Source organism: Aotus nancymaae, unplaced genomic scaffold (assembly GCF_030222135.1).
Source record: "Aotus nancymaae isolate 86718 unplaced genomic scaffold, 86718_ANA_hifiasm-v0.15.2.pri h1tg000010l, whole genome shotgun sequence".
Taxonomy (NCBI): Eukaryota; Metazoa; Chordata; class Mammalia; order Primates; family Aotidae; genus Aotus; species Aotus nancymaae.
Genome location: NW_026988421.1, coordinates 6623895 through 6649129, shown reverse-complemented (window position 1 = coordinate 6649129; position 25235 = coordinate 6623895). Strand labels below are relative to the sequence as shown.

At 43.3% G+C, this 25235-nt stretch overlaps 1 protein-coding gene across 5 annotated transcripts; it reads right to left on the bottom strand.

Moving 5' to 3' along the window:
- Positions 1-1348: 1348 nt before the first annotated feature.
- OAT (ornithine aminotransferase) lies at positions 1349-23723 on the bottom strand. Of its 5 annotated transcripts, none has more exons than XM_012453401.3 (11): positions 23629-23723; positions 18032-18118; positions 15527-15754; positions 12038-12262; positions 11807-11902; positions 8446-8573; positions 6809-6931; positions 6007-6135; positions 4842-4955; positions 3948-4092; positions 1349-2145 (listed from the first exon to the last, which is right to left on the bottom strand). In XM_012453401.3, exons 3-11 carry the CDS (start codon positions 15723-15725, stop codon positions 1985-1987), a joined length of 1320 nt encoding a protein of 439 aa, XP_012308824.2. In that variant the 5' UTR covers positions 15726-15754; positions 18032-18118; positions 23629-23723; the 3' UTR covers positions 1349-1984. The 5 variants fall into 5 exon arrangements, with proteins under 5 accessions (XP_012308824.2, XP_012308826.2, XP_012308825.2 ...); XM_012453403.2 differs by having other exon boundaries at positions 18049-18118; XM_012453402.3 differs by having other exon boundaries at positions 23639-23657.
- Between the last annotated feature and the right edge of the window lie 1512 nt (positions 23724-25235).

Genomic DNA, 25235 nt, shown 5'->3' with positions numbered 1-25235 from the left:
GAATGACATGGAAAAACATCCAAAATACTCTGTTCAGGTAAAAAAAAAAAAAAGTTGCAAAACACCACATGTAAAAAGGATAACTTCTAAAAATGACAAATATTAGTATATGCACTGGGAACACACTATTTTGAAAGGGAAGTATAAGAGACCTAACATCTAGGCGTCCTCTTTTTATCTAGTTTTCTGTAGACCAGAGTTGAAATGTTTCTCTTAGAAAACACGTGGAGGCTGGGCACGGTGGCTCACGCCTGTAATCCCAGCACTCCAAGGCCGAGGCAGGCAGATCATGAGGTCAAGAGATCCAGACCATCCTGGCCAACGTGGTAAAACCCCGTCTCTACTAAAATTAGCTGGGCATGGTGGTACACCTGAAGTCCCAGCTACTCAGGAGGCTGAGGCAGGAGAATCACTTGAACCCAAGAGGTGGAGGTTACAGTGAGCCAAGATTGAGCCACTGCACTCCATTCCACCCTGGGCGAGAGTGAAACTCCATCTCAAAAAAAGAAAAAGAAAACACATGGAATAAAGAAGGGAGAGTCTCAAAAAGCTTAAAAATGTGACTGATGATACCGCAATAATAGCATACTGACATGGGGAATAAAGAAACCTTTTATCTGAAGAACATGAGTCCCTTTAAATTATCAGGCCCCAGCCAGGCACAGTGGCTTACATCTGTAATCCCAGCACTTTGGGAGGCTGAGTCAGAGGGGATCACTTGAGGTCAGGAGTTCAAGAACAGCCTGATCAACTTAATGAAACCCTGTCTTTACTAAAAACACTAGAATTAGCCAGGCATGGTGGGGTATGCCTGTAATCCCAGCTATTCGGGAGGCTGAGATAGGAGAATCACATGAGCCCAGGAGGCAGAGGTTGCAGTGAGCTGAGATCGCACCACTGCCCTCCAGCTTGGGCAACAGAGTGAGACTCCAGCTCAAAAAATAAAAAATAATAATCAGGCCCAGAGAGGCATTATAGAATGAAACCATAGTCAGGTCACTCCCTCCTGAGCTAAATAATTACCTCTTGAAGCCAAGTAGCTATAAAATGCCATACACCTTATAGTTCAACAGCATATAACCCATCACTAACCAAGGTTACTTCTGTAAACCAATGAGAATGCCTGACAAACAATATTTGTAACACCCCTTCGCCTTGTGTCAGTAGAGGTTATAGGAGCAGCTGAGCCGTCCTTTTCTCTTTAAAAAATGTTCTCTGGAGCACTCCCCAAGGCAACCTGGAAGTGCATCCCAAGCTGCAGTCCTCAACCTTGGCCCACCAGAACATTCTATACTAATTTTGCCTCAGCTTTTTCCTTCTAAGGTCAATACTCATCACAAAACAGACATCTGAAATATAAGCTTTATTTTAAATTCAAAGAAATGTTTAAAATAAACATTTTTACAAATGATAATCAAGCACCAAAACAATTTAGGAATGTTAAACACTAATTCTTAATTGAAAATAATGACATCCATAGAACACAACCCTGGTGCTGGCTAATATGAAGGTTACTTAACGTCAGTATTTTATACATGCTTAGCCACTAATCCTTCCTAAGATTTTATAACAATGATTTCACTTTATAAGGTGAAGTCGTTTATGTAATACCCCAGAGACAACTTTTTCAAATACGAAACACTTATACCAGCAAGGAAATTTAAAAACATGTATAAATTATACTGAAGGACTTGATTTAAAGGCTGTCTGTATATAGATGTGTTTCCCCTTAGAAAGTACACACGCATATCAACACAGTGTCACTGAATATAGATGCCAATACATTCTCTTAGTTACATTACAAAGCAAACGGCAGGTTCATAAACATTGTTCTATTACGTATCAACTGAAAAAAACATGTATTCAAAAAGAAAGTTTTTGAAGACTCATGGGAGTGAAATGTGCCCGCATTGAGAACAAAGCTTTCACAGGACCACCTGTCTGCAGCTGGCTCCCAGTGACCACTGAAAACAGCTGGCTATCCTCAGAAAGACAAGATGGTCTTGTTAATAATCTCAATGGACTCTAGGATCTCATCCTCCTTGATCACCAGTGGAGGCGCAAACCTGATGATGTCACCATGGGTCGGCTTGGCCAGAAGTCCATTATCTTGAAGTCGCAGACACACCTTCCAAGCATCACAATCTAAAGAAAAACAGTAAAACATACATGCTCAAAGATTAACATTTAAATGTCCCTTGCCACATGTATGGGCGAAGTGCAGCCTGGCAAAACAATATTCCAGAACTTGCTCAAAAAAGGGAAGCTTGGAGCTGCAAGCTTGCTTTATTATCCCTAAAAATGAAGTTACTCTTCACTTTTCAGCAAGCACACAACTAGGTTTGAATGATATCATCAGATTAGACATATCATGGTTTTTCATAAACACAACTAGGTTTGAATGATACGATTAGACATATCATGGTTTTTCATAAATGAAAAAGAGCAAGCCAAAAAAAAAATGTGTTAAGGCTGCTGTATTAATAATCGCATGAGGAACTAATGTAAAAGAACTTGGGTATGATCCAGATGATTAACTAACATAAAATGGACAATATTCTGGCTGGACGTAGTGGCTCAACCCTGTAATCTCATCACTCTGGGAGGCTGAGGTGGGTGGATCACCTGAGGTTGGGAGTTTGAAACCAGTCTGAACAACATGGAGAAACCCCATCTGCGCTAAAAATGCAAAATTAGCCAGGCATGGTGGCGCGTGCCTGTAATCCCAGCTATTCAGGAGGCTGAGGCAGCAGAATCACTTGAACCCAGGAGGCGGAGGTTGCGGTCAACCGAAATCACACCATTGCACTCCAGCCTGGGCAACAAGAGTGAAACTCTGTCTCAAAAAAAAAAAAAAAAAGGCAATGCTCAAAACCCAGTGAACACTACATATTCCTAAAAATGGGATTCACTTCCTGAGTTCAACATTTTATAGTCGTGATTCTCAATCTGACTGCACATCAGAATCACCTTAAAAGCTATTGCTAACGCCTGTGCCTCACCGCAGATGCATCAAATCAGACTCCCTGGGGTAAGGCCAGGCTTTGACTCATTTTTTTAAAAAGCTCCCCAGCTGATTTTTAAGTGCAGCCAAAGTTGGGAGGCTGGAATCATCACTTTAAAAGGAAGAGTTATCACAAGAAAATCCAACAAGGAACACTTAAGGGTTACAAACGATGTACTAAAACATCAAACACCCAACTAAGGGACAGCCAGCTTTATTTTTATTAGCGACATCATCACTGTCATTTATATCAGTATTACTGCTGCTCCTCTAACCTCTATTGACATAAAGCATCAAAGTGAGGGAGGGAAGAATAGCAAAGAGGACACTTTCAAGGATAGCGTTCTGTTCAGACTCACCAACAAAAAATCTTGAACTCTCTAAATATTGCATGACTACTTAAGACAGAAAAACAAGTCTCTTAAAGGAACAGCAAGAATCAAATTGGTTAAATTTGCCTTCATTTAGAAAAGAGCTATAATTTTTATACTCTTAATATAATTATAAATAATCTGTCTAAAAGGCTTGGTCAGTATGTCAGTCAACAGTTTCAAACAGAACATCCCAACAACCAATTAAAATACCACGTGTGGCCACGTGCAGTGGCTCACACCTGTAATCCCAGTACTTGGGGAGGCCGAGGCAGGCAGATCACAAGGTCAGGAGTTCAAGACCAGCCTGACTAACATGATGAAACCCCCTGTCTCTAGTAAAACTACAAAAATTAGCTGGGCATGGTGGCAGGCGCCTGTAATCCCAGCTACTCAGGAGGCTGAGGCAGGAGAATTGCTTGAATCCAGGAGGCGGAGGTTGCGGTGAGCCCAGATCATGCCACTGCACTCCAGCCTGGGTGAGAAAGCAAGGCTCTGTCTCAAAAAAAAGTAAAATAAAATACCAAGTGTCTTCCTAAAAAAAAACTTGAGTAAACGTTTTATCTCCATACCTTTGGTTTCTTTAATAACAATAGCGTTCAATAATCCTTTTCCTCTCACAGCAGTCACAACATCAGAAGGCAGCTTCATGAGTTCATTTCTCAAGATAATGCCCATTTTTTCTGCATTTTCAGCAAGGTTCTCTTCTTCTAAAACCTACGTTAAAGGAAAAATTATACAAACGTTAAGACTTCCCTTTTTTGTTGTTCTTTGGAGGACAACAGGGCCTGTAAGCACAGGAAGAACATGACTAGATGAAAGACGAGAGGAACTTAATTTTCATTGCAATTTTTCAAAGCCTATATTAGTTTAATTTCTAATTAAACAGACAATAGCTCAGAGCCTTGCTTTAGTCATGAATCTACTGCCAATCTTTCATGGCAAAAACAGGATTAAAGTTTATTTAATGCAACTCACATACCGTCATTAGTTGAATGCATCAATGGACTAAATTCCTAAACTGCAATAGTTTCTTCCCGCTCACAAAGATCCATCCTCAGAGATTACATCATAATTTTAGGCCTTCAGCAGGCACTTAAAAAATCAGTTTGAAAACTTTATAAATCTACACTTTTTTAAAAAAGCCTTGCTTGCTAAAATAAGCAAAAAGTTGGGCCTGGTAGGTGGGTCACAGGTGAGAGTTCTGTGAGGGCCAGCCAGGGCCTAAGAGCCCAAAGCACCCAGGAGACTGTGAACTCCAGAAGCCCACAGAGGAAATCCAGTCTACTAGGCCAAGTTTAAATTACTTTTTGAAAATGTCTTCTTCCTAAAAATTTTCCTCTATACTTCGTGTTTTCTAGTATTTGGCATTCTTATTGAATTTCTTATTATACCAGTGGGCCAAATTAAAAATTACCTCTACATTACTTTAAAGAATAGTCACTGTAGGGCTGTATCAGCTTTACCTCAAGGGCTGCAATGGCCACTCGGCAGCCTAGTGGATTGCCACCGTATGTGGACCCATGCTCCCCTGGCTTAATGGTCAGCATTATATCATCATCACACAGTACCGCAGACACCTGAAAGACAGTGAATTCATCATGTCATTTCTCAGCACTAAGCATTCTACTAAGCATTCTTTTTCCCAGAGCCTCACTCTATCGCCCAGGCTGGAGTGCAGTGGCAGGATCTCTGCTCACTGCAACCTCCACCTCCCTAGCTCAAGCAATTCTCTTGCCTCAGCCTCCCAAGCAGCTGGGATTGCAGGCGCCCACCACTATGCTTGGCTATTTTTTGTGTATGTGTAGTTTTAGTAGAGCTGTGGTTTCCCCATGTTGGCCAGGTCTCAAACTCCTGACCTCAGGCAATCCACCCGCCTTGGCCTCCCAAACTGTTGGAGTTACAGGCATGAGCCACCACACCCAGCCAAGAAGCTAACACTTAATGACTTCAACAAGAGTTTACATCTGCCAGCCTAACTACCAGTGACAACCTAAATAATACCCTAAAACATTACAAATACATTAGGCAGACTTCAATAGAACAAAAATATAATTTTGCAACTAAAAGAGAAAAGCTATTTCTGCAATGATATAATTTCACAATTCCTTCCAACATCAAGATAAAATGCTTTGTTTAAATGCTTAGAAAACAAAGTTGAGCATTCTTTTTTGCAAAAGTTTTGTCTATTCAGCAAAAACATCTATACTTTGGAGATGTTGGACCCAGTAACAATTACTGGCTCTGAATGGTAAACCCAAGACATGAACTACAACCAACATTAATTTTTTCACTCTCTATGTTCATCAGTCACGGTTTTAAACAATCAGTAATATGCCATGTTTCTGAACACTGGAAAAAAGAACAGGAGTCTACAGGAGTCTTGAGGGTAAACTGTTTCCACCCAAATCCAATGTCATAGCAAATTCCAAGGCACACTCAATTCTTCTAAGTGGGGCACACACTGGTCCCTTAAATGTTTTTATTACATATATTCCAGGTGACCTACAGCACACTTGGTAAAAATCAAACCATCTGAAAGGCATAACTGTCACAATCAGTTGATGTAAAAACACTTTGGCGGTGTATTTTATATAAACAGGAAATGGAAAGGGGGGACATGAAACTTACGGGATATAAGCCCCCAGAAAGGGCCTTTCCAAGGAGGACTATATCAGGTCTGACATTTTCATGATCAACAGCCAGCCATCTACCAGTTCTGGCCAATCCTGTCTGTATTTCATCAGCAATAAACAGAACCTATTGGGGAAAAAAACGTAAAAGCATTAGTGATCATTTTTGTTTCCAAAGGGAAAATACCCATCTTTATTTCACTGCCCTCCCTGACAATTAATGTGTAACTCTGACGTGCCCTCGGATTTGTAAAAATGTTTTAACACACACATAATTTCAAGAGTATCCTATGAGAATCTTGAAGACTCACCAACTATTTCCTGTCAGGCCGCTATCTCCCTAGAGGCCCAAAGTGCTGATGCAAAGGTGAGGATTTTGTACAGCTTTTCTGGACATAACTACCCTCTGGGAACAAATTAATTCACTTGTTTATTCCACAAACATTTAAGATGTGTCAGGAACTCTCAAATGGTAAACAAAATACATTAATTTTAGCCCTGGGGGAAAGGAGGAGAGAAGAATACAACAAAGGGCCTGGGAGGGGCTCAGAGCAAAAGGCTCTTAGAGTGGCGAGGAGGGAAACGCTGTTAAGGCCAGGTCTGCAGCTCTGCACAGGGCCCAGGACACGGCCAGAGACAGGAAAGTCAGCTTCTGTGTAGATTTCTAAGCACTAGAAAGTACTTCAGCTCTTAGAATGCCATCGCCCTCTAGTGGACGGTAATTTAACCTTTGCATTTATCCTACCAGCAGGATTCAGAGAGAGAAGTTGGGGAGGATCACAAACAGCTAAGTGGACAACCTGGTGCCTGGTGCAGAGCTCTCGCACTCCCAACAGGTAACCAGGATCCGGAACAACAACGCCTGCTTCACCCTGAATTGGCTCTACCATGAACGCAGCCACATTTGGATCCTGAAGAGCACGCTACAAAAGAAACAGGAATAAGTTTTAGTAACGTTCTTTCTACCATACTTGGAAATGTGAAATCATACATCGCACATATTTTCCTATTAAGTATGCAAATCAAGTTTTGCACTAACATAAATTCTGACGTCAGAAGAATTTGAAGTGGAAGACTTCAAATTCACCACCATCCAATCATCAGAAGCTCCAGATATTTCAGCTTTAAGTGACACTAGCCTATTTTCTTCTTTTCCTCACTCCGTTGCCCAGGCTGGAGTATAGCGGCACAAACGTGGCTCACTCAAGTCTCGAATTCCTGGGCTCAAGGTGATCCTCCTGCCTCAGCCTCTCAAGTAGGTGTATACCATGCCCAGCCAAATTTTTATTTATTTTGTTTTTTTGGAGATGGAGTTTCGCTCTGTTGCCCAGGCTGGAGTGCAGTAGCACACTCTTGGCTCACTGCAGCCTCCACCTCGTGGGTTCTAGGAATTCTTCTGCCTTAGCCTCCTGAGTAGCTGGGATTACAGGCGCACACCACCACACCCAGCTAATTTTTTTTGAATTTTTAGTAGAGACAGGGTTTCACCATGTTGGCCAGGCTGGTCTTGAACTGCTGACTTCAAGCAATCCGTCCGCCTCGGCCTCCCAAAGTGCTGGGATTACAGGCATGAGCCACTGCACCGGCCTTGATTTTTAAATTTTTTTGTAGACACAGGCTCTCCCTATGTTGCCTAGGCCAGTCTTGAACTCCTGAACTCAAGTGCTCCTCCAGCCCTGGCCTCCCAAAGCACTGGGATTACAGGCATGCATCACCATGCCCAGCCTGTTTTCTAATACATAATTTCTAATACATGTATTAGAAATTAAATCTGGCTGGGCACAGCAGCTCATGCCTGTAACCCCAGCACTTTGGGAGGCTGAAGTGGGCGGATGACTTGAGGTCAAGTGTTCGAGACCAGCCTGGCCAACATGGCAAAACCATTCTCTACAGAAAATAGAAAAGTTAGTTGGGTGTGGTGGTGTGTGCCTGTGGGTCTCAGCTACTTGGGGGGCTGAGGCAGGAGGATCACTTGAACCCAGGAGGCGGAGTTTGCAGTGAGACGAGATTGTGCCACTGTACTCCAGCCTGGGCGATAGAGTAAGGCTCTGTCTCAAAAAAAAATTAATTAAATTAAATCTAAAGTAAATAGCCTTTTAAAGCCAACTTAAGGCTTTCTTAAAAAGTCTTTGACTTCAAAATTTAAGAAGCTAGCTAAAATCAGAAATTTTACCTAGCAATTAAGCAGGTATACCCACATTAATCGTTCTGAAGGACACATCTAAAGCAGCTGGCTGGCTGTACGGCGTATATCATGGAAATCAGCTTTCTCTGTGTTAGAAACTAATTGATTGTTACTAAGAACAAGTCTGAAATCGTGGCCTAACTTAAGTGAGATAAATTTGCATTACTGTCATATGATGTATTTTTCATTCATATATTCAACAGCTTTAATTGCTATTCACAGTGAGCTAAGCAGCATGACACTAGAAAATACCTCCAGTGCAGGCAGGTCATTATAGGGAATGATGTCAAATCCTGGCATGAACGGTCCAAAACCATCGTAACTGGTCGGGTCTGTGGAACTGGAGATAGCAGACAATGTCCTACCCCAAAAGTTTCCAGCTAGAAAGAGGAAACAAATAGTGATTATTTCAAAGAAACTCAAAATTCAATAAGCACTATCCCCGCAAAACACCACAAGAAGTTTGACTCAAAAAATAAATTAAGGACTTGCTTTAATGCACCTCTAGTGGGCTTTCAATTCTTAAAACAAAGTCAGATATTAAATACCATGGCTCCATGCCAGGCACAGTGGCTCACACCTGTAATCCCAGCACTCTGGGAGGCCAAGGTAGGTGGATCATGAGGTCAGGTGATCAAGACCATCCTGGCCAACATGGTGAAATCCTGTCTCTACTAAAACACACACACACAAAAAAAAAAATCAGCCAGGGCGTGGTGGCAAGTGCCTGTAGTTCCAGCTACTCAGGAGGCTGAGGCAGGGGATTTGCTTGAACCCGGGCATCGGAGGTTGCAGTGAGCCAAGACTGCACCACTGCACTCCAGCTTGGCAACAGAGCAAGACTCCATCTCAAAAAAATAATAAAAAATCAATTAAACACCATGGCTCCTATGACAGAAGACTACTAGGTCTAGCCTTGTCATTCCTATTTTAGGCATTTCTCTCTACTGAGCCTCTTGACTGGAATATACAGCCCCTGAAGACAGAAAACTTACTTTTCTTTCAATAATTCCCAACCCAATACCAAGCCCTAATTGAGGTCTTCAATGCATGTTTTCTAGAGAAGGTGCATGTATGATGGTGATATGAGAAAGAAAGTATCCTTCATAGACAATTAGCAGTTTTCCTTTCAAAACTCCAATGCTGCAGGCTAACAACAGAATGCATTTCCAATTTCATTTGGAGAAAAGATCCTCAAGTGATCCAAACACATTTCCATTTTGCCTTCCTTGATATTATAATCCTTCATGATGCTAAATGACAGATGTCTGCCTTTCTTCTGGGACATTTTTTATCCTTAATAAAGGTGACTGAGGATCTACTATGTCAGGCATTGTTTTAGATGGTGGGAAATAGGCCAAGCACGGTGGCTCATGCCTGTAATCCCTGCACTCTGGGAGGCCGAGGCAGGCAGATCACCTGGGGTCAGGAGTTTGAGACCAGCCTGGCCAACATGATGAAACCCCATCTCTACTAAAAATACGAAAATTAGCCGGGCATGGTGGCACACATCTGTAGTCCCAGCTACTTGGGAGGCTGAGACAGGAGAATTGCTTGAACCCGGGAGGTGGAGGTTGCTGTGAGCCGAGATTGCACCACTGCACTCCAGCTTAAACAACAGCAAAACTCTGTCTGAAAAACTAAAAATAATAATAATAATAATAAAGATGTTGGGGGCCAGGCACAGAGGCTCACTCCTGTAATCCCAGCACTTTGAGACAGGCAGATCGCCTGAGGGCAGGAGATCAAGACCACCCTGGCCAACATGATGAAACGCTGTCTCTACTAAAAATATAAAAATCAGCTAGTCATGGTGGTGGGTGCCTGTAATCCCAGCTACTCATGAGGCTGAGGCAGGAGAATCACTTGAACCCAGGAGGCAGAGGTTGCAGTGAGCCAAGAGCTCACCTTTGCACTCCAGACCGCACGCAGACTGGGTGACAAAAGCAAAACTCCATCTCAAAAAAAAAAAAATGTTGGGGAACAGATCATGATCACAACTGGCAAGATCCCTGTCCTCAGGGAGCTTCCTTTCTAGCAAGAAAGAAACACCTAACATAAACCAGTAAAGCAAGTGAGCTGAATAATTTCAGATAGGGTTAAATTCAAGAAGAAATCATGTAGAGTAACAGAGAGGTTGGGAGTGCATGACATGAATGTTTTTATCTTCTCACCACCTCTGCCAGCAACAACTCAATTAATCAGTACTAGATTATCTATTTTGGCTTCATCGAATTTCTAAATACTATTCTTGCAAAGCCTCTTTCACAAGCATCTCTAACCTACAAGTAATCTCATCTTTCACTTGTCCACGAACAATAGCACATTGATTTTGACTAGGCTTGTTTAAGAAATGCACTGATAGGACCATAAGCCTATTTGCTCTCCCCTGCCTAGCCTCAGGAAACTCACCCTTACCCTGCAGGCATAAGAGACTTACAGTAAGGGACAGTCTTCCTCTGTCTCTCCACCCCACTGACTCACCAGTTTGTTTCAATACTCAGGTGAAAACATCTTTGCACCCTTTGCTATTAAGAAAGAGACTGGACACAGTCTATAAGAATGAAAATCACCAGAAACACCATTTTTGTTTGCAAGAGACAGTTATATTGACTTAGAATGAAAGCACAAGATTTTTAAATGGCAAGTTAGAGTTTTGCAAAGATTTCTTCTTTGGAAATACAAATCTGTCACCTCAAATACCAATTACCTCTGGCCTTCAGTTGAACTCTGGATTCTATTATGTTATGGGGTTTATAATTTAACTGCATGTGTTCACAAGGCAGAATATTTAATGATTTCAACTATCACAAGAATAACTTTGACCATTATAGTGACAAATCTATACATACTTTAAAAAAAAAAACTTAAAAAACAAGTCAGAATCTCTCACTTGAACATAATATAAAGAATTCAACAAACTACATCCTCTCAATTAATTGCTAGTCTCCCTAACCAGAATTCAAGTTATTCCTTTCATCCAGTCCCAGAAGCCTAACAAGGGCAACTCCAAGCCTCCTCTTTCCAACAGCTTCTAAGAGGAACATGGCACAACAGTACTTCCAATATCAAGATTCAAACCACAGTCTACGTAGAACGTGGCCCCATACTAACTTCACCCAACCCCAACACCCACCAAAAACCCTCCACCAGTGAGACTATCTAATTAACTGGATAACTGCTATGAAAAAAATCTGACGGGCAAATTAGAGGAATGGGGAGTTCAGAAAGAAAACTCCATACATGAAGAAATAATCCCAAGAAGAGGAAATCCCTCATTAATTTTTATAAAACATTCAGCAAATATCTATCATGTACTGGGCAAAATATATTACAAGTATTTCATCAGTAACTTAAAACAGTAAATTTTATATACATATGTAAATAAAAAAAAAAAATATATATATATATATATATATATATTTTTTTTTTTTTTTTTTAAATAGAGACAGGGTCTCCCTATGTTTCCCAGGCTAGTCTTAAACTCCTGGGTTCAAGGGATCCTCCTGCCTTGGCCTCCCAAAAGTGCTAGGTTTACAGGCATGAGCCACCATGCCTGGCCACAGTAAATTATATTGTATGTTTCAATCATAGAATATTTAATTTTACGTACCTGCAAAAACAACCTTTGCTTTGTATTTCGGAATGCCCTTCACAGTATAGCCCCACCTACGAGTCAGTTTACAGGCAGTCTCTCCAGCCTCCACTCCTATCAGGAGAGAAAAACATCCAGATTTTTTGAAATTTTAAACTTTTTTTAAATTTTAAACTATCAAAAAATTTTAAACTACCAGAAAATACAATTATTTTTGAGGGTATTGAACAAAAAAAGGAAATGCTTTACCTGTATTCATAGGAAGAACTTTGTGGTAGTTGAAAAGTTTAGTAATATACTCCTCATATTCACCAAGTACGTTATTATAGAAAGCTCTAGATGTTAAAGTCAATTTGTCTGCTTGACTCTTCAGAGCATTCACAATCTTGGGGTGACAATGCCCTTGGTTGACAGCACTGTAAGAACTCAGGAAGTCAAAATATTTTCTGCCTTCTACATCCCATAAGTAAATGCCTAAAATACACAAAAAAGGAAAATAATTTTAGATAATTACTACGTGGCATAATGTCCAAAAATTAAGACTGCTAGCAAGCCCTCTGAACGCTTATATGTGGACCTCTATTTAATATATATTTGTAGTTAAAGCTTGTTTTAGCTCAGGCATAATAAACTTTGGTTTATAAGAAATTACTAAGAATTGTATTTTATCTGCCTGGCCTCAAAATACACATTTAACAAAAATAACACAAAAAGGTTATAAACTCTGGAGTAAATGCTTTACCTAATACTTTTTTTTTTTTTTTTTTTTTTTTGAGATGGAGTCTCACTCTGTAGCCTAGGCTGAAGTGCAGTGGCATGATCTTGGCTCACTGCAACCTCCACCTCCTGGGTTCAAGCAATTCTCCTGCCTCAGCCTCCTGAGTATCAGGGATTACAGGCACACACCACCATGCCTGGCTAATTTTTGTATTTTTAGTAGAGACAGGGTTTCACCATGGTGGTCAGGCTGGTCTTGAACTCCTGCCCTCGTGATCCACCCAACTCAGCCTACCAAAGTGCTCAGATTACAGGCGTGAGCCACCACACTTGGCCACCTTTACCTAATTCTAAGATTTAGGACCCAAAATTAAAATTTAAAAGCGGAAATTTGGCCAGGAGGGGTGGCTCACACCTGTAATCCTAACACCTTGAGAGACCAAGGCAGGGATTGCTTGAGCCCAGGAGTTCCAGATCAGCCTGGGCAACACGGCAAAACCCTTGACTCTACAGAAAAATGCCAGGCATGGTGGTGTGAGCCTATGGTCCCAGTTACTGAGGAGGCTGAGATGGGAGGATTGCTTGAGCCTGGGAAATGGAGGATGAAGTGGGTTGAGATTGTGCCACTGCACTCCAGCCTGAGCACCAGAGTAAGATCCTGCCTGTAAATAAAATAAATAAAATTTTAAAACAAAAAAGCAGAAGTTACACATAACAGACAAAAATCATGAGAAGTAGACTATAATAACCCTTAGAATGGAAAAAAAATTTTGCAAATCACGTATCTGATAAGGATCTAATATCTAGAACTCTTACAACTCAATTTCAAAAGGACAAACAACCCAATTTAAAAATGGGCAAAGACTTGAATAGCTATTTCTCCAAAGAAGATATACAAAGGGCTAAGATATGAAAAGATGTTCAACAACACCACATCATTAGGAAAATGCAAGTTAAAACCACAATGAGACAACATCTCACATTCCCTGGGATGGTTATAATTAAAAAACAAGTGTTGACAAGTATCTGAGGAAATTGGCACTCTCACACATTGCTCGTGGGAATGTAAAATGATGTTGCCATGTCATGTAATACAAAACAGATTTTTATTAGTTCAAAAGAAGGTATGTCTGTAATACTAGTGCCAAATAAAATACAGGCAAATGACAAAAATGTGTGATACTCTGACATTGTCATTTTCTGGTACAAAGCTAAGTAATAAATTTTTTTTATTTGATTAAGGCTGTTATTTATTCCAAATTGTAGATTAAATCACCATTTGGCAACTGTCACAGTAATCATTTATTCAGGCAGGAATCAAGAGTAGATGTTAAAATTGTGAGTAAAAGTTCATGAGTAACTGGGTATTTACAGAGTTTCACACGCTGTCCCCACGAGATACTCAATACAAAGGGAGAGAAGACCACAACAACCAAGAAGGACTGAGGAACTGTTCTGGTTCAAGAAGACTAAACATGACAACTGAATGCAACTCATCAGAGGTTTTTTCTTTTGTTATAAAAGAGAACGAATGAAATCTGGATTAGGTCTCTAGACTAAATAATGGTGCTGTACCAGTGTTAAGTTCTTCATTGTTATAATTACTCTATGGTTATAAAAGAGAAAGTCAGCTGGGCATGGTGGCTCACACCTGCAATCCCAGCACTGTGGGAGGCCGAGGCAGTAGGATCACTTGAGACCAGGAGTTCAAGATCACCCTGGGCAACATGGCAAAATCTAATCTCTACAAAAAATAAACCAGGCACGGTGAGGCACACCTGTTGTCCCAGCTACTTGGGAAGCTGAGGTGGGAAAATCACCTGAACCCAGGACTGCACTCCAGCCTGGACAACAGAGTGAGACCCTATCTCAAAAAGTCATGGTGTTTAGAAAAGACACACTAAGTATTTATGGATAAAGAGACGCCCTGTGGCCAGGCACAGTGGCTCACACCTGCAATCCCAGCACTTTGGGAGGCTGAGGTGGGTGGATCACTTGAGCTCAGAAGTTCAAGACCAGCCTGGCCAACATGGTGAAACCCCATCCTACTAAAAATACAAAAACTAGCGGGACGTGGTGGCATGGGCTTGTAGTCCCAGCTACACGGGAGCTGGAGCAGGAGAATCACTTGAACCCAAGAGGCGGAGGTTGCAGTGAGCTGAGATCACGCCATTGCACTCCAGCCTGGGCGACTAGCGAAACTCCTCAAAAAAAGTTGTGGGGGGAGGTGTTATGTACGGCTGGGCCCGGTGGCTCACGCCTATAATCACAGCACTCTGGGAGACCGAGGCGAGTGAATCACCTGAGGTCAGGAGTTTGAGACCAGCCTAGTCAACGTGGTGAAACCCGATCTCTACTAAAAATACAAAAATCAGCCAGATGTGGTGGCATGCACCTGTAATCCCAACTATTTGAAGGCTGAGGCATGAGCATCACTTGAACTCAGGAGGCAGAGGTTGCAGTGAACCCAGGAGGTCTCCCTCCTGGGTTCAAGTGATTCTCATGCCTGGGCAACAAAGCAACACTCCATCTCAAAAAAAAAAAAAAGACGGGATGTCTACAACTTCCTCTCAAAACAGTTCAGAAAACAAATGTACAATATGTGGACTTTGGAGGAGAGAGGAGAGAAGGGAGGGAACATACTAAGAGCAAAGCAGTAAAAAGTTAGCACTTGGAAAATCTGGGAGAAAAGTAACAGAAAAATGTTAGTACTACTTGTTACAACTTTTAAGTCTAAAATTATGCCAAAATAAAAGTTAAAAGAAAAAAATGACAGTACTTTCTTATTTCTCTTGCATTCCCTCTTGGTAAGATCCACATGACAAAGACTAAATCGTTCCTCTTTGAAGCCTCCATAGCACCTAACACAGCAGCACTAGACACTCAAGAATGAATTCACTGTGTCTGCAATATATACATTAAATACATCTAGAAAAATGTATATTGAAAAAATATGCAGGCAATTTTTTTTTTATAAAAAGTTTTAAGAAAAGGGAGGAGACAGAGTAATTTGAAACATACCTTTTCCTCTCTCCAGGGCTACAGGTAAAGGATGGTAATTGTGCGCACCATACTTAGATTCCCTTTCAAAAATGTCATCAGAACTTGGAGGGCCTTGGACTGTTCTTTTAGTTGCAACAGATGCAGCAGAAGCCACTGAAGAATGAACTCCACGACTAAGTACAGCAAATCTCTGCAAATGTGCTAGTTTGGAAAACATTGTGTCCTTCAAGTAGAAAAACTACAGATCTGTCCAAAGAAAAGAGAACGCATTAAGAGTGAGAATCCTTGGCTTATGCCTGTCATCTTAGCACTTCGGGGGCTGAGGCCAGGGGATCACTTGAACCCAGGAGTTTGAGACCAATCTGAGCAACACAGCAAGACTCCATCACTACAAAAAATTTAAAAATTAGCTGGATGTAGTGGTGTGCACCTGTAGTCCCAGCTACTGAAGAGACTGAAGTGGAAGGACTGCTTGAGCCTGAGAAATTGAGGGTGCAGTGAGCTGAGATTGTGCCAACCTGGAAGACAGACTGAGGCCCAGTCTCAAGGAAAAAAAAAATGGGGCCGGGCATGGTGGCTCATGGCTGTAATTCCAGCACTTTGGGAGGCCAAGGTGGGCAGATCATCCGAGGTTGGAAGTTCAAGACCAGCCTGACCAACATGGAGAAACCCCATCTCTATTAAAAAAAATGGCCAGGCGTGGTGGCTCACATCTGTAATTCTAGCACCTTGGGAGGCCAAGACAGGAGGATCGCTTGAGCCAAGGAGTTCAAGACCAGTCTGGGCAATATAGTAAGACCTAGTCTCTATAAAAGAAAAAGAAACAGTGAGACTCTTGAGACAGGTGTGGTGGATTGTGCCTATAGCCCCCCCAGCTGCTCAAGATGAGAGAATCACTTGACTCCAAGAGTTTGAGCCCAGCCTAGGCAACAGAGTGATAGACTGTCAATCAGTCAATCGATCAACCAAATAGTGAGAGTGAGACTCTTTCCAGAGCTGCTGCACTTTGTGTTGACTGACTACTGCTGAACACTAAGTATTTGTTAAGCACCTACCACAGTCCAATACCATCAGGCATGATGCTATGAGACAGCTACAACTGTAGGGCAGAGACCAGAGGCAGGGAGAACAAATCAGAAAAGGCTGCCAGAGACTATTCATGGGGCAGGAGATGGAGGGACTGGCAACTATTTTGTCCTTGTCTATAGAGGGTAAAGCAACTAAGGAAGAATCTGGTTTCTACCAAGATAAAAGGGACCATCCTGAAACAAAAACAACAGGTGTGGAGAGGAAAAAGTTTACTTCTAGGGGATGGGAAGAGCTTAACACCTAAGATCTAAACTACAAAAAGTACAATCTTTTTGTTTTGTAAGGGGGGACAAGGGTCTAGCTCTGTCACCCAGGCTGGAGTGTAGCGAAGTGATCACAGTTCACTGCAGCTTCAACTTCCCTGGCTCAAGTGATCCTCCTACCTCAGCCTCTCCAGTAGCTGGGACTACAGCCACACACCACCACACCCAGCTAATTTTGTATTTTCTGTAGAGATGGCGGTCTTGCCCTGTTTCCCAGGCTGGTCTCGAACTCCTGGGCTCAAGCAATCCACCCACCACAGCCTCCAAAAATTTTGGATTTAAAGGTGTGAGCCACTGTGCCCAGCCTAAAATCTTTTATTTAGCCACACATATCTAAAACTTCTGTAGGTCAAATTGATCATAAACAAAGGTGAAAGGCAAAAAGACTAGGAAAAAATGTAAATTTATAATAGCTTTAAAGAGTGCTCACAGTAAGTTGAATAGACCAAACACATACATACATAGATAGATAGATAGGATTCCCAAACAAAACAATCTATTCTGCTAGGAGGGTTGTTTCTACAAAACTTATCCCCCCAAAAATTGTGGCATAAAAGCTATTGTTAGCAAAAGGTAACTGGGAACTAGAGAGCATCAAACTACAATCCATCACTTATGTGAACGTTAAAGTCTAAACATCAGTGAGCACACTGGTGTTTACCCTGCCACCCCGTCACATAAGTCAGAGTCATGGCTACTCCCCTCAGTCACCCTCAACCCTAAAACCAGCCCCTCCACAAGGCTTCGCACCCCTCTTTGTACCCAATTTACCATTAAGCATCCTGATAAGCCAAGAAGTAAAAACTAAGCTATGAAAGAAATTAATAATTAAAAGGAAATTAGAGTGTGTGCATAGGCATCACCTCCGGAAGGAAAAAAAACTTAAAATTCCTGATTAGGAGAAAGATGCCAAAAACTAGGCATACTTATTCTATCTATATTTACTTTCTAAAAGACTAGTTAATTCATGTTTCAACAGAAGTCTTCCAATGACAAGGCAAACCATGTATAATCTCACAGCACTCTTGATTTAAGCTGCCAAATTAGCAAAACATAATACTCAGAGTTTGGCTTACTTCCCTTTAAACTTGGCACTACCCAGTAAATACAGCATGTTCAGGAATTTGCAATTACTAAACAAAATCCAGCACTTGGTTTGCCAAAGACTCACCAACTATTTTTTCTTACCACAGTTCAGACTAGAATATAGATTTTTAACCCAAGATCCAGGGACAGTCTTCAGAGAGTCCAAAATCTCCTGAAATAAAATGCAGAATTATATGCAGACATGTATTTTTCCAAAAAGAAGGTCCATAACTTTCATCAGACTGTATCACAAAGGGATGGGTAAGAATCATCAAACTGGAGGTTAGCTGCTAGCAAAAATACCTAATTGCACTATACAGAACTTCCCCCAAAATACTACTAAGTCTAAAATATTTATTTATGATTTCTTTCTTGGGCTCTTTATGCTTTATTCAGTATTGTTTGATCAACTAAAAAATTAGGGCTGGGCGCGATGGCTCACGCCTATAATCCCAGCACTTTGGGAGGCCGAGGCGGGTGGATCACGAGGTTCAAGAAATCCGAGACCATCCTGGTCAACATGGTGAAACCCCGTCTCTACTAAAAATACAAAAATTAGCTGGGCATGGTGGCGTGTGCCTGTAGTCCCAGCTACTTGGAAGGCTGAGGCAGGAGAATCGAATTGCTTGAACCCAGGAGGCAGAGGTTGCGGTGAGCCGAGATCACGCCATTGCACTCCAGCCTGGGTAACAAGAGCGAAACTCCGTCTCAAGAAAAAAAAAAATTAGAACATTAATTTTTGCCTATCAAATCAGCACTAAAACACTCAGGCAATACTTAGTGGTGCTCTAAACTATAACAACTTTCCAGGGTCAGGCAAGGTGGTCTATTAATATCAGCGCTTTGGGAGGCCAAGGCAGATCACTTGAGCTCAGAAGTTAAAGATCAATCTGGGCAACACAGGGAAACCCCAGTTCTACAAAAGATATGAAAATTAGCCAGGTGTGGCAGCGCATACCTGTAGCACCAGGTACTCAGGAGACTAAGGTGGAACGATCTCTTGAGCCCCTGAGTTCTAGCCTGCAGTGAGTCACAATCTGCACTGGCACTCCAGCCTGGGTAACAAAGTGAGACTGTATCTCAAAAAAAAAAAAAGAAAATCTGAGATTATCTAAATTCAACATTATCATTTTATACAAAAGTTATCTAGGCCAGGCACAGTGACTCACACCTGCAATCCCAGCACTTTGGGAGGCCAAGGAGGGTGGATCATGAGATCAAGAGATGGAGACCATCCTGGCCAACATGGTGAAACCCCATCTCTACTAAAAATACAAAAATTGGGGGGCGCTGTAGGGAAAAAATAAAATAAAAATACAAAATACAAAAATTAGCCAGGCATAGTGGCAGTCGCCTGTAATCCCAGCTATGCGGGTGGCTGAGGCAGGAGAATTGCTTGAACCTGGGAGGCGCAGGTTGCAGTGAACCAAAATCACACCATTGCACTCCAGCCTGGATGACAGAGCAAGACTCTGTCTCAAAAAAAAAAAAAAAAAAAAAGTTATCTGCTCAGCTGATTTCCAATAGAAATGGGATGAAAAAATCATTTACCTGTCAAGTTTAGGCAGTTTTATTACAGAATAACTGGTGACAAAATAAATAGTAACATTCAAAACATTACCAATACTCATTCTTCAGGTTTTTGTGTCTTTTCACTCACAGATGGGAGTCTCAGCTATGTTGCCCAGGTTGGCCTCAAACGCCTGGGCTCAAGGGATCCTTCTGTTTCAGCCTCAGGAGGAGCTGGGACTACAGGCGCACACCACTGGGTCAGCAATTCTTAAGGTTATTATTATTTTTTTTTTTAGAGATGGGAGTTTCTCCATGTTGGTCAGGCTGATCTTGAACTCCTGACCTTAGATCATCTGCCCGCCTCAGCCTCCCAAAGTGCTGGGATTACAGGTGTGAGCCATTGCGCCTGGCCTTATTCTTAAGGTTTTTAAGACAAAGTCTGGATATTTGATTCAACTGGGAAAGGTCAGAAACTGAATGCACCGTGATGTATCAAAATCCTGTAAACACGTTTCTATCAAAGAACCTTCTGTGTTCAAGTTACTGTTCTTGGCACTGTATGAGAAATCTTAGAGCAGAATTAAGATGGACTTAAAAACAGCCAACATCAATAATATCCTCTTCCAAAAAGGTTTCAAAATTAGGAGAATCAAGTGGAAAATCCGGAGTTTGGAGACCTGGATTTTAAATTCTGTTTGTAGTTCTTAAGGGTAACTTCGGGTGTTTCGTCAATCTTTCTGAGCTTCAATTTCCCCATTTGTAAAATGAGGTTGAAGTGTTACTGAGGATTAAATGGGTTAATGTTACTGTGCCAAATCCAGCACAAAATGGCCACTCAGTTCCCTTTTGTCCTTAAAACTAGCCAGTTTCTAAATTATAAAAATCAACAGTGCCATGATTTCCTTTTTAAACTGTTTAAAAACATACACACACCATTTTTCAGTTGATAAAAAAATTAGAAAATACAGACAAAAAAATTACCTGCAATTTTACAATTGCAAGATAACCATTAAGGTTTGGTTATTTTTTCTAAGCATAATTACCATCCACAGTAGCTTTTTTTCACCCTCCCCTATACTATTTACTATTTAAGTCCCTCTTAAAGACTCCCAGGAACTTTGCAGGCTTCTAACAGGTCCCAACACTTCAGGTCACTTGTTTTTAAAGCCTACAAGTCTATACACTCCTTAAAAAAAACAGTAAAATTCACTTTGCATTCCTAGAACCTAGCCCAGGTTCAGGCATTCTGTGGGCCTTTGTTAAATAAATGAGGTCAGTCTTACTGAGGACTCCTGAGAGTCAAGACAGCAAGTGATCAAGACTATGGGATCACCTGTCCCTAACTAAGTTGAGTCTAACTCTAAAAGGGGGTGGTCACTCTCTGACCTCATCTGGAATAACTCATCTCTTCATCAAAAGTTCACTTCATTTAATCTAATGGCCTTCAAAGGTCAAAATAATGTGTTCCAGGCTGCTATCAGGCATTGACCTGAGGCCCATACTCAGGTCCTGGAAATGAGAACAAATTGCTATTGGCAAGCAAGCATTCTAACACTGAAGGTTTTATCCACATAATTAACAGAGTCCTCCAGGCTACTATTACTCCCTCCCTCCATCTAGCCCATCCATCTACATAGAACATACTTACTTTAACAGTAGGATTTCCACAAAAGGCTTAATGTTGAAGTTAATTTAGCCTGCACTCCTAAAAATTATTTTCTTATTCTAAAAGAATAGTATAAAGTCATTCAAAAGCCATTTGAAATATTCAACTTGAGGAGTAAATTTGTTCTTGCTATTTGGACAAATATTTACTTTTCCTGAGGTAACTATTCACAAATACAGGCCTACCAACAGAAGTCTCTTTTGCATAATCAGTATTCTGGCTTAAATCCAAGTCAAGTGCATTACTGGCAAACAGCTAGTTTTACTACCTAAAAAGGACTAGGGTCAACTACAGCGCATCCTCCACACACATCCAAATGCAGTCCATTCATCGCTGTTTGTAAATGTTTCAGATTTGACTGGTCCTCAAAAACTCACTAAAGGACGTAAAATATGCACACAAATAACTGTAATAAAGGCAAGCTATGGGAACAATACATATTAAGACAGCCACTTTGAGGGAAAAAATGTCTTTTAAAAAATGTTTACTATTTATTAGTCAAAGATGACTGCCAAAAAAAAAAATGTTTACTATTTAAAGTTATACTGGGTTTTTCTTTGGTGGGAGATGCAAAACTATTCTTAAACACCATGAAAACTTTTAAACCCAAAACTATAAGCTTCTTTTTTTAAACGGAGTCTGTCGCCCAAGGGACGTGCCCGATCTCAACTCAGGGCAACCTCCACCTCCCAGGTTCAAGCGATTTTCCTGCCTCAGTCTCCCGAGTAGCTGGGATTACAGGCCCACACCACGACGTCTGGCTAATTTTTGTATTTTTAGTAAAGACAGGGTTTCACCATGTTGACCAAGCTGGTCTCAAACTCCTGACCTCAGGTGATCCGCCCACCTCGGCCACCCAAAGTGCTGGGATTACAGGTGTGAGCCTCCGTGCCTGACCAAAAGTAAGCTTTTTAATTTAACGAGGGTTTTTTGGGGGGGGGTTTTGTGTGTGTATGTGTGTGTGAAAGAGTTTCGCTCTTGTTACCCAGGCTGGAGTGCAATGGCTCGATCTTGGCTCACCGCAACCTCCGCCTCCTGGGTTCAAGCAATTCTCCTGCCTCATCCTCCCTAGTAGCTGGGACTACAGGCGTGCGCCACCATGCCCAGCTAATTTTTGTATTTTTAGTAGAGACGGGGTTTCACCATGTTGACCAGGATGGTCTCGATCTCTTGACCTCGTGATCCACCCGCCTCGGCCTCCCAAAGTGCTGGGATTATAGGTAGCTCTTGTTTTTATGAAACAATTCACCTAAAGACAGAACCAGGATATTCTAATGAAAGGAATCTATTGTTATTTCACATAGGTAAGAGTTTCGGATTACAATCTAAAGAGCAGTTCCGGGTTTAACTGAAAGAACTAGCTTAGCTACAGAAACCCTTGCAATCCCAGAAGGAGAAATTTAGAATTTAACAACTGAACATTAGTTATCTCTTAAGGTAAAGCCACTTCATTCCAAAGTGAATCTCTTTTCCCCCTTAATTTATCACCATAATTTATCTAAGAGGTAAAACTGAACACCAAGAAGGTAAGATGCAGAGTGACAAAGAAGGAGACGGTGAGTCACAGGGTGAGTGCCCAGAAGACTTCTGGCCCCCCAGTCCTCTCGCCATCAAAGGGCGAACAATGACCCCTCCCGTCCCACCCTCCTCGAAGGCCCATTTACTGATGATCAGCAGGGTTTGGAAAAAAAAAAAAAAAAAAAAAAAAAAACCTCAACTGGAGGTTTTCCTTCGGAAAGTCCTGTTGGTCCCCATCCCCCCACACCATATAATTAACCTGCACATTACTATAGGAAAGGTTCTACTTCTGTAATTTTATTTATTTCGACAGAGGCTGGAGAAAAAAAATCATAGGCTGGAGGAGGGGAGCGACGGGCAGGCCGAGCTGCAGGGCGCAGGGGCGGGCCGGGAGGACCGAGCCCTCCAAGGCTCCATCAGTGACCCCGCTGCGTGACCAGGGCCACTAGTTTACTGCGCAGCTCCCCGCTCCCCAGAACGCAGCCTCCACACAGACCCCACGAACCGAGGGTACCCAAAGACCTCCTCCCAGAACCCCGGGGCGCTTCGGGGTCTTGGGGGCTCCAGGCCGGGTGGGGCCGCCTGCACAGGCCGCAAGCGCAGGGGGCTGCCGATCCGCCCGGTCTGGCAGGCGGAGCTGCCACATCCTCAGCCTCTCCCTGCCTCCCGCCCCACGGCCCGCCCAACGGCCGCTCTGGGCGGGATCCAGGACTCCGGCCTGCAGGCTGCCGGGGCGCCACACCCCTGCCCGCCGAGGCTGCGCGCCAGCCGGCGACTCCAGGTCGCCCGGATCCGAGCGGTCCGCGGAGTAAACGGGCCGCGGAGACGGAGCTCGTTCCCCGGCCAGAGCCCAGTGCGCCCCCTCGGCTGGCTCCCCGGAACCCGGACCGCGGCCACCCCGCGCCCGCCCGCCTCCCAGGCCGCCGTCAGGGTACCCCGGCCCAGGCCCCAGCCACGGCCCCAGGACTGCGGCGCCCGCGCGGTACCTGACGGCACCTGAGAACGATCCGGAGCACACGATGTCTACGAAGCGCAGCGGCGACGCGGCGGGTCACGGCGGCTTAAAGGCTGATTCCGCCCCGCCCCCAAGACATCCTCGCCGCTCATTGGCTGGGGCGGAGGGCAGGGTACCAATCCCGTGGGCCCCGTCCTCCGCCGCGCCTGCCCGGCCGAGCATCACGGACTTTTGCCCCTCCCACGGGTTCGATCAGCTCTCGCCCCTCCTGGGCCCGCCCGCCTGTCCCTGAGCTCAGGCCCCTCGGTCGCCTCCTCTGGCGGAACGAGAAGGGTCATTGTCCGCCCTTTGTTGGCGAGAAGACTGAGGCCCGAAAAGGAAAAGTCTGTTGGGCCCCCGTTGCCCGGGCTGGGTGTGGCTGGAGGCCGAGAGACCTGAGCTGGACCGCCAGCCCTGCGCTCCCGAAGGGAGGGACCAGCCCCAGCTCTGCCCCAGCCACAGCTGCGGGAGCCCCATGCCCTTGAGCCCTGTTTGAGCCAAGTGGCTTAGTTGTGCCTCTGAACCCACCTCTAGACGTCGTCGCTGCCTCTGGAAAACACACCGCCACCAGTTAGCGGCTGCTGTCAAATACTTGAGTGACAGCAACCCACTTAGAGTACAGATTTGCCTGTGGTGTCCTCCACAGCCTGTTATTAAGTTTAGAACACAAAATAGATATTCCGGGACAATCTCATGTTAGAATCGGAAGGGACTCGGGCTTCACTTAGCCTACGACATTTATGTTAAATATTGGGAAACAGAGACCCAGAGAGGAGAAACGACTTACCCAGAGTCATCCAACAGATAGGGGCAGTCTGGTCCTGTGTGCCTCTCACCACCCCTCTCAGGGGGCAGGCGCTGGCAGCTGCCGTTAGACCACAGCGACCAGTCAGGGTCCCAGCTGGAAACAGGGCACACTCCAATTTGAACATTTCCTAAAACGTGGTGGTGGACGCCGGTGGCTCACGCCTGTAATCCCAGCACTTTGAGAGACCAAGGCAGGAGGACTTCTTGATCTCAGAAGTTCCAGACCATCCTGGGCGACACAGTGAGACCCTGTCTCTACAAAAAAATTAAAAATTGACCTGGTGTGATGGCATACCTGTATTCCTATTTACTCCAAAGGCTGAGGTGGGAGATCACTTGAGCCCAGGAGGTTTAGGCTCCAGTGAGCTATGACTGCACCACCGCACTCCAGCCTGGGCAACAAAGCAAGACCATCTTAATCAACCAATCAATCAATCAATGTAGGCAAGTAAACCACAAGGAATGGATAAATAACCTGATTCTCATGCATCAGAGAGGGCCATTATCTACCCTAGGCCTAAAGGGCTCCAAAGGGATTTCCAGAATTCCCGAATCCAAAAAGAGGAGTATGGGGAAGGCTACCTGATCACCAAAGTCATCAGCAACTGCATGGGAGGCAGCTGGATGATAAGCATCTCCTGTCAGACTTCCACATGGGCTGAAGCCATTGGGAGGCCAGAGGACAGGGGAGCCCTTTAAGACAGATCAGCCTCCTGGGACACACAGCAGGGTAGAAAAGGGTGGAGACGGGTAGGGGAGCAGCTGGAAGACATTCAATATGCTTAACTGGCT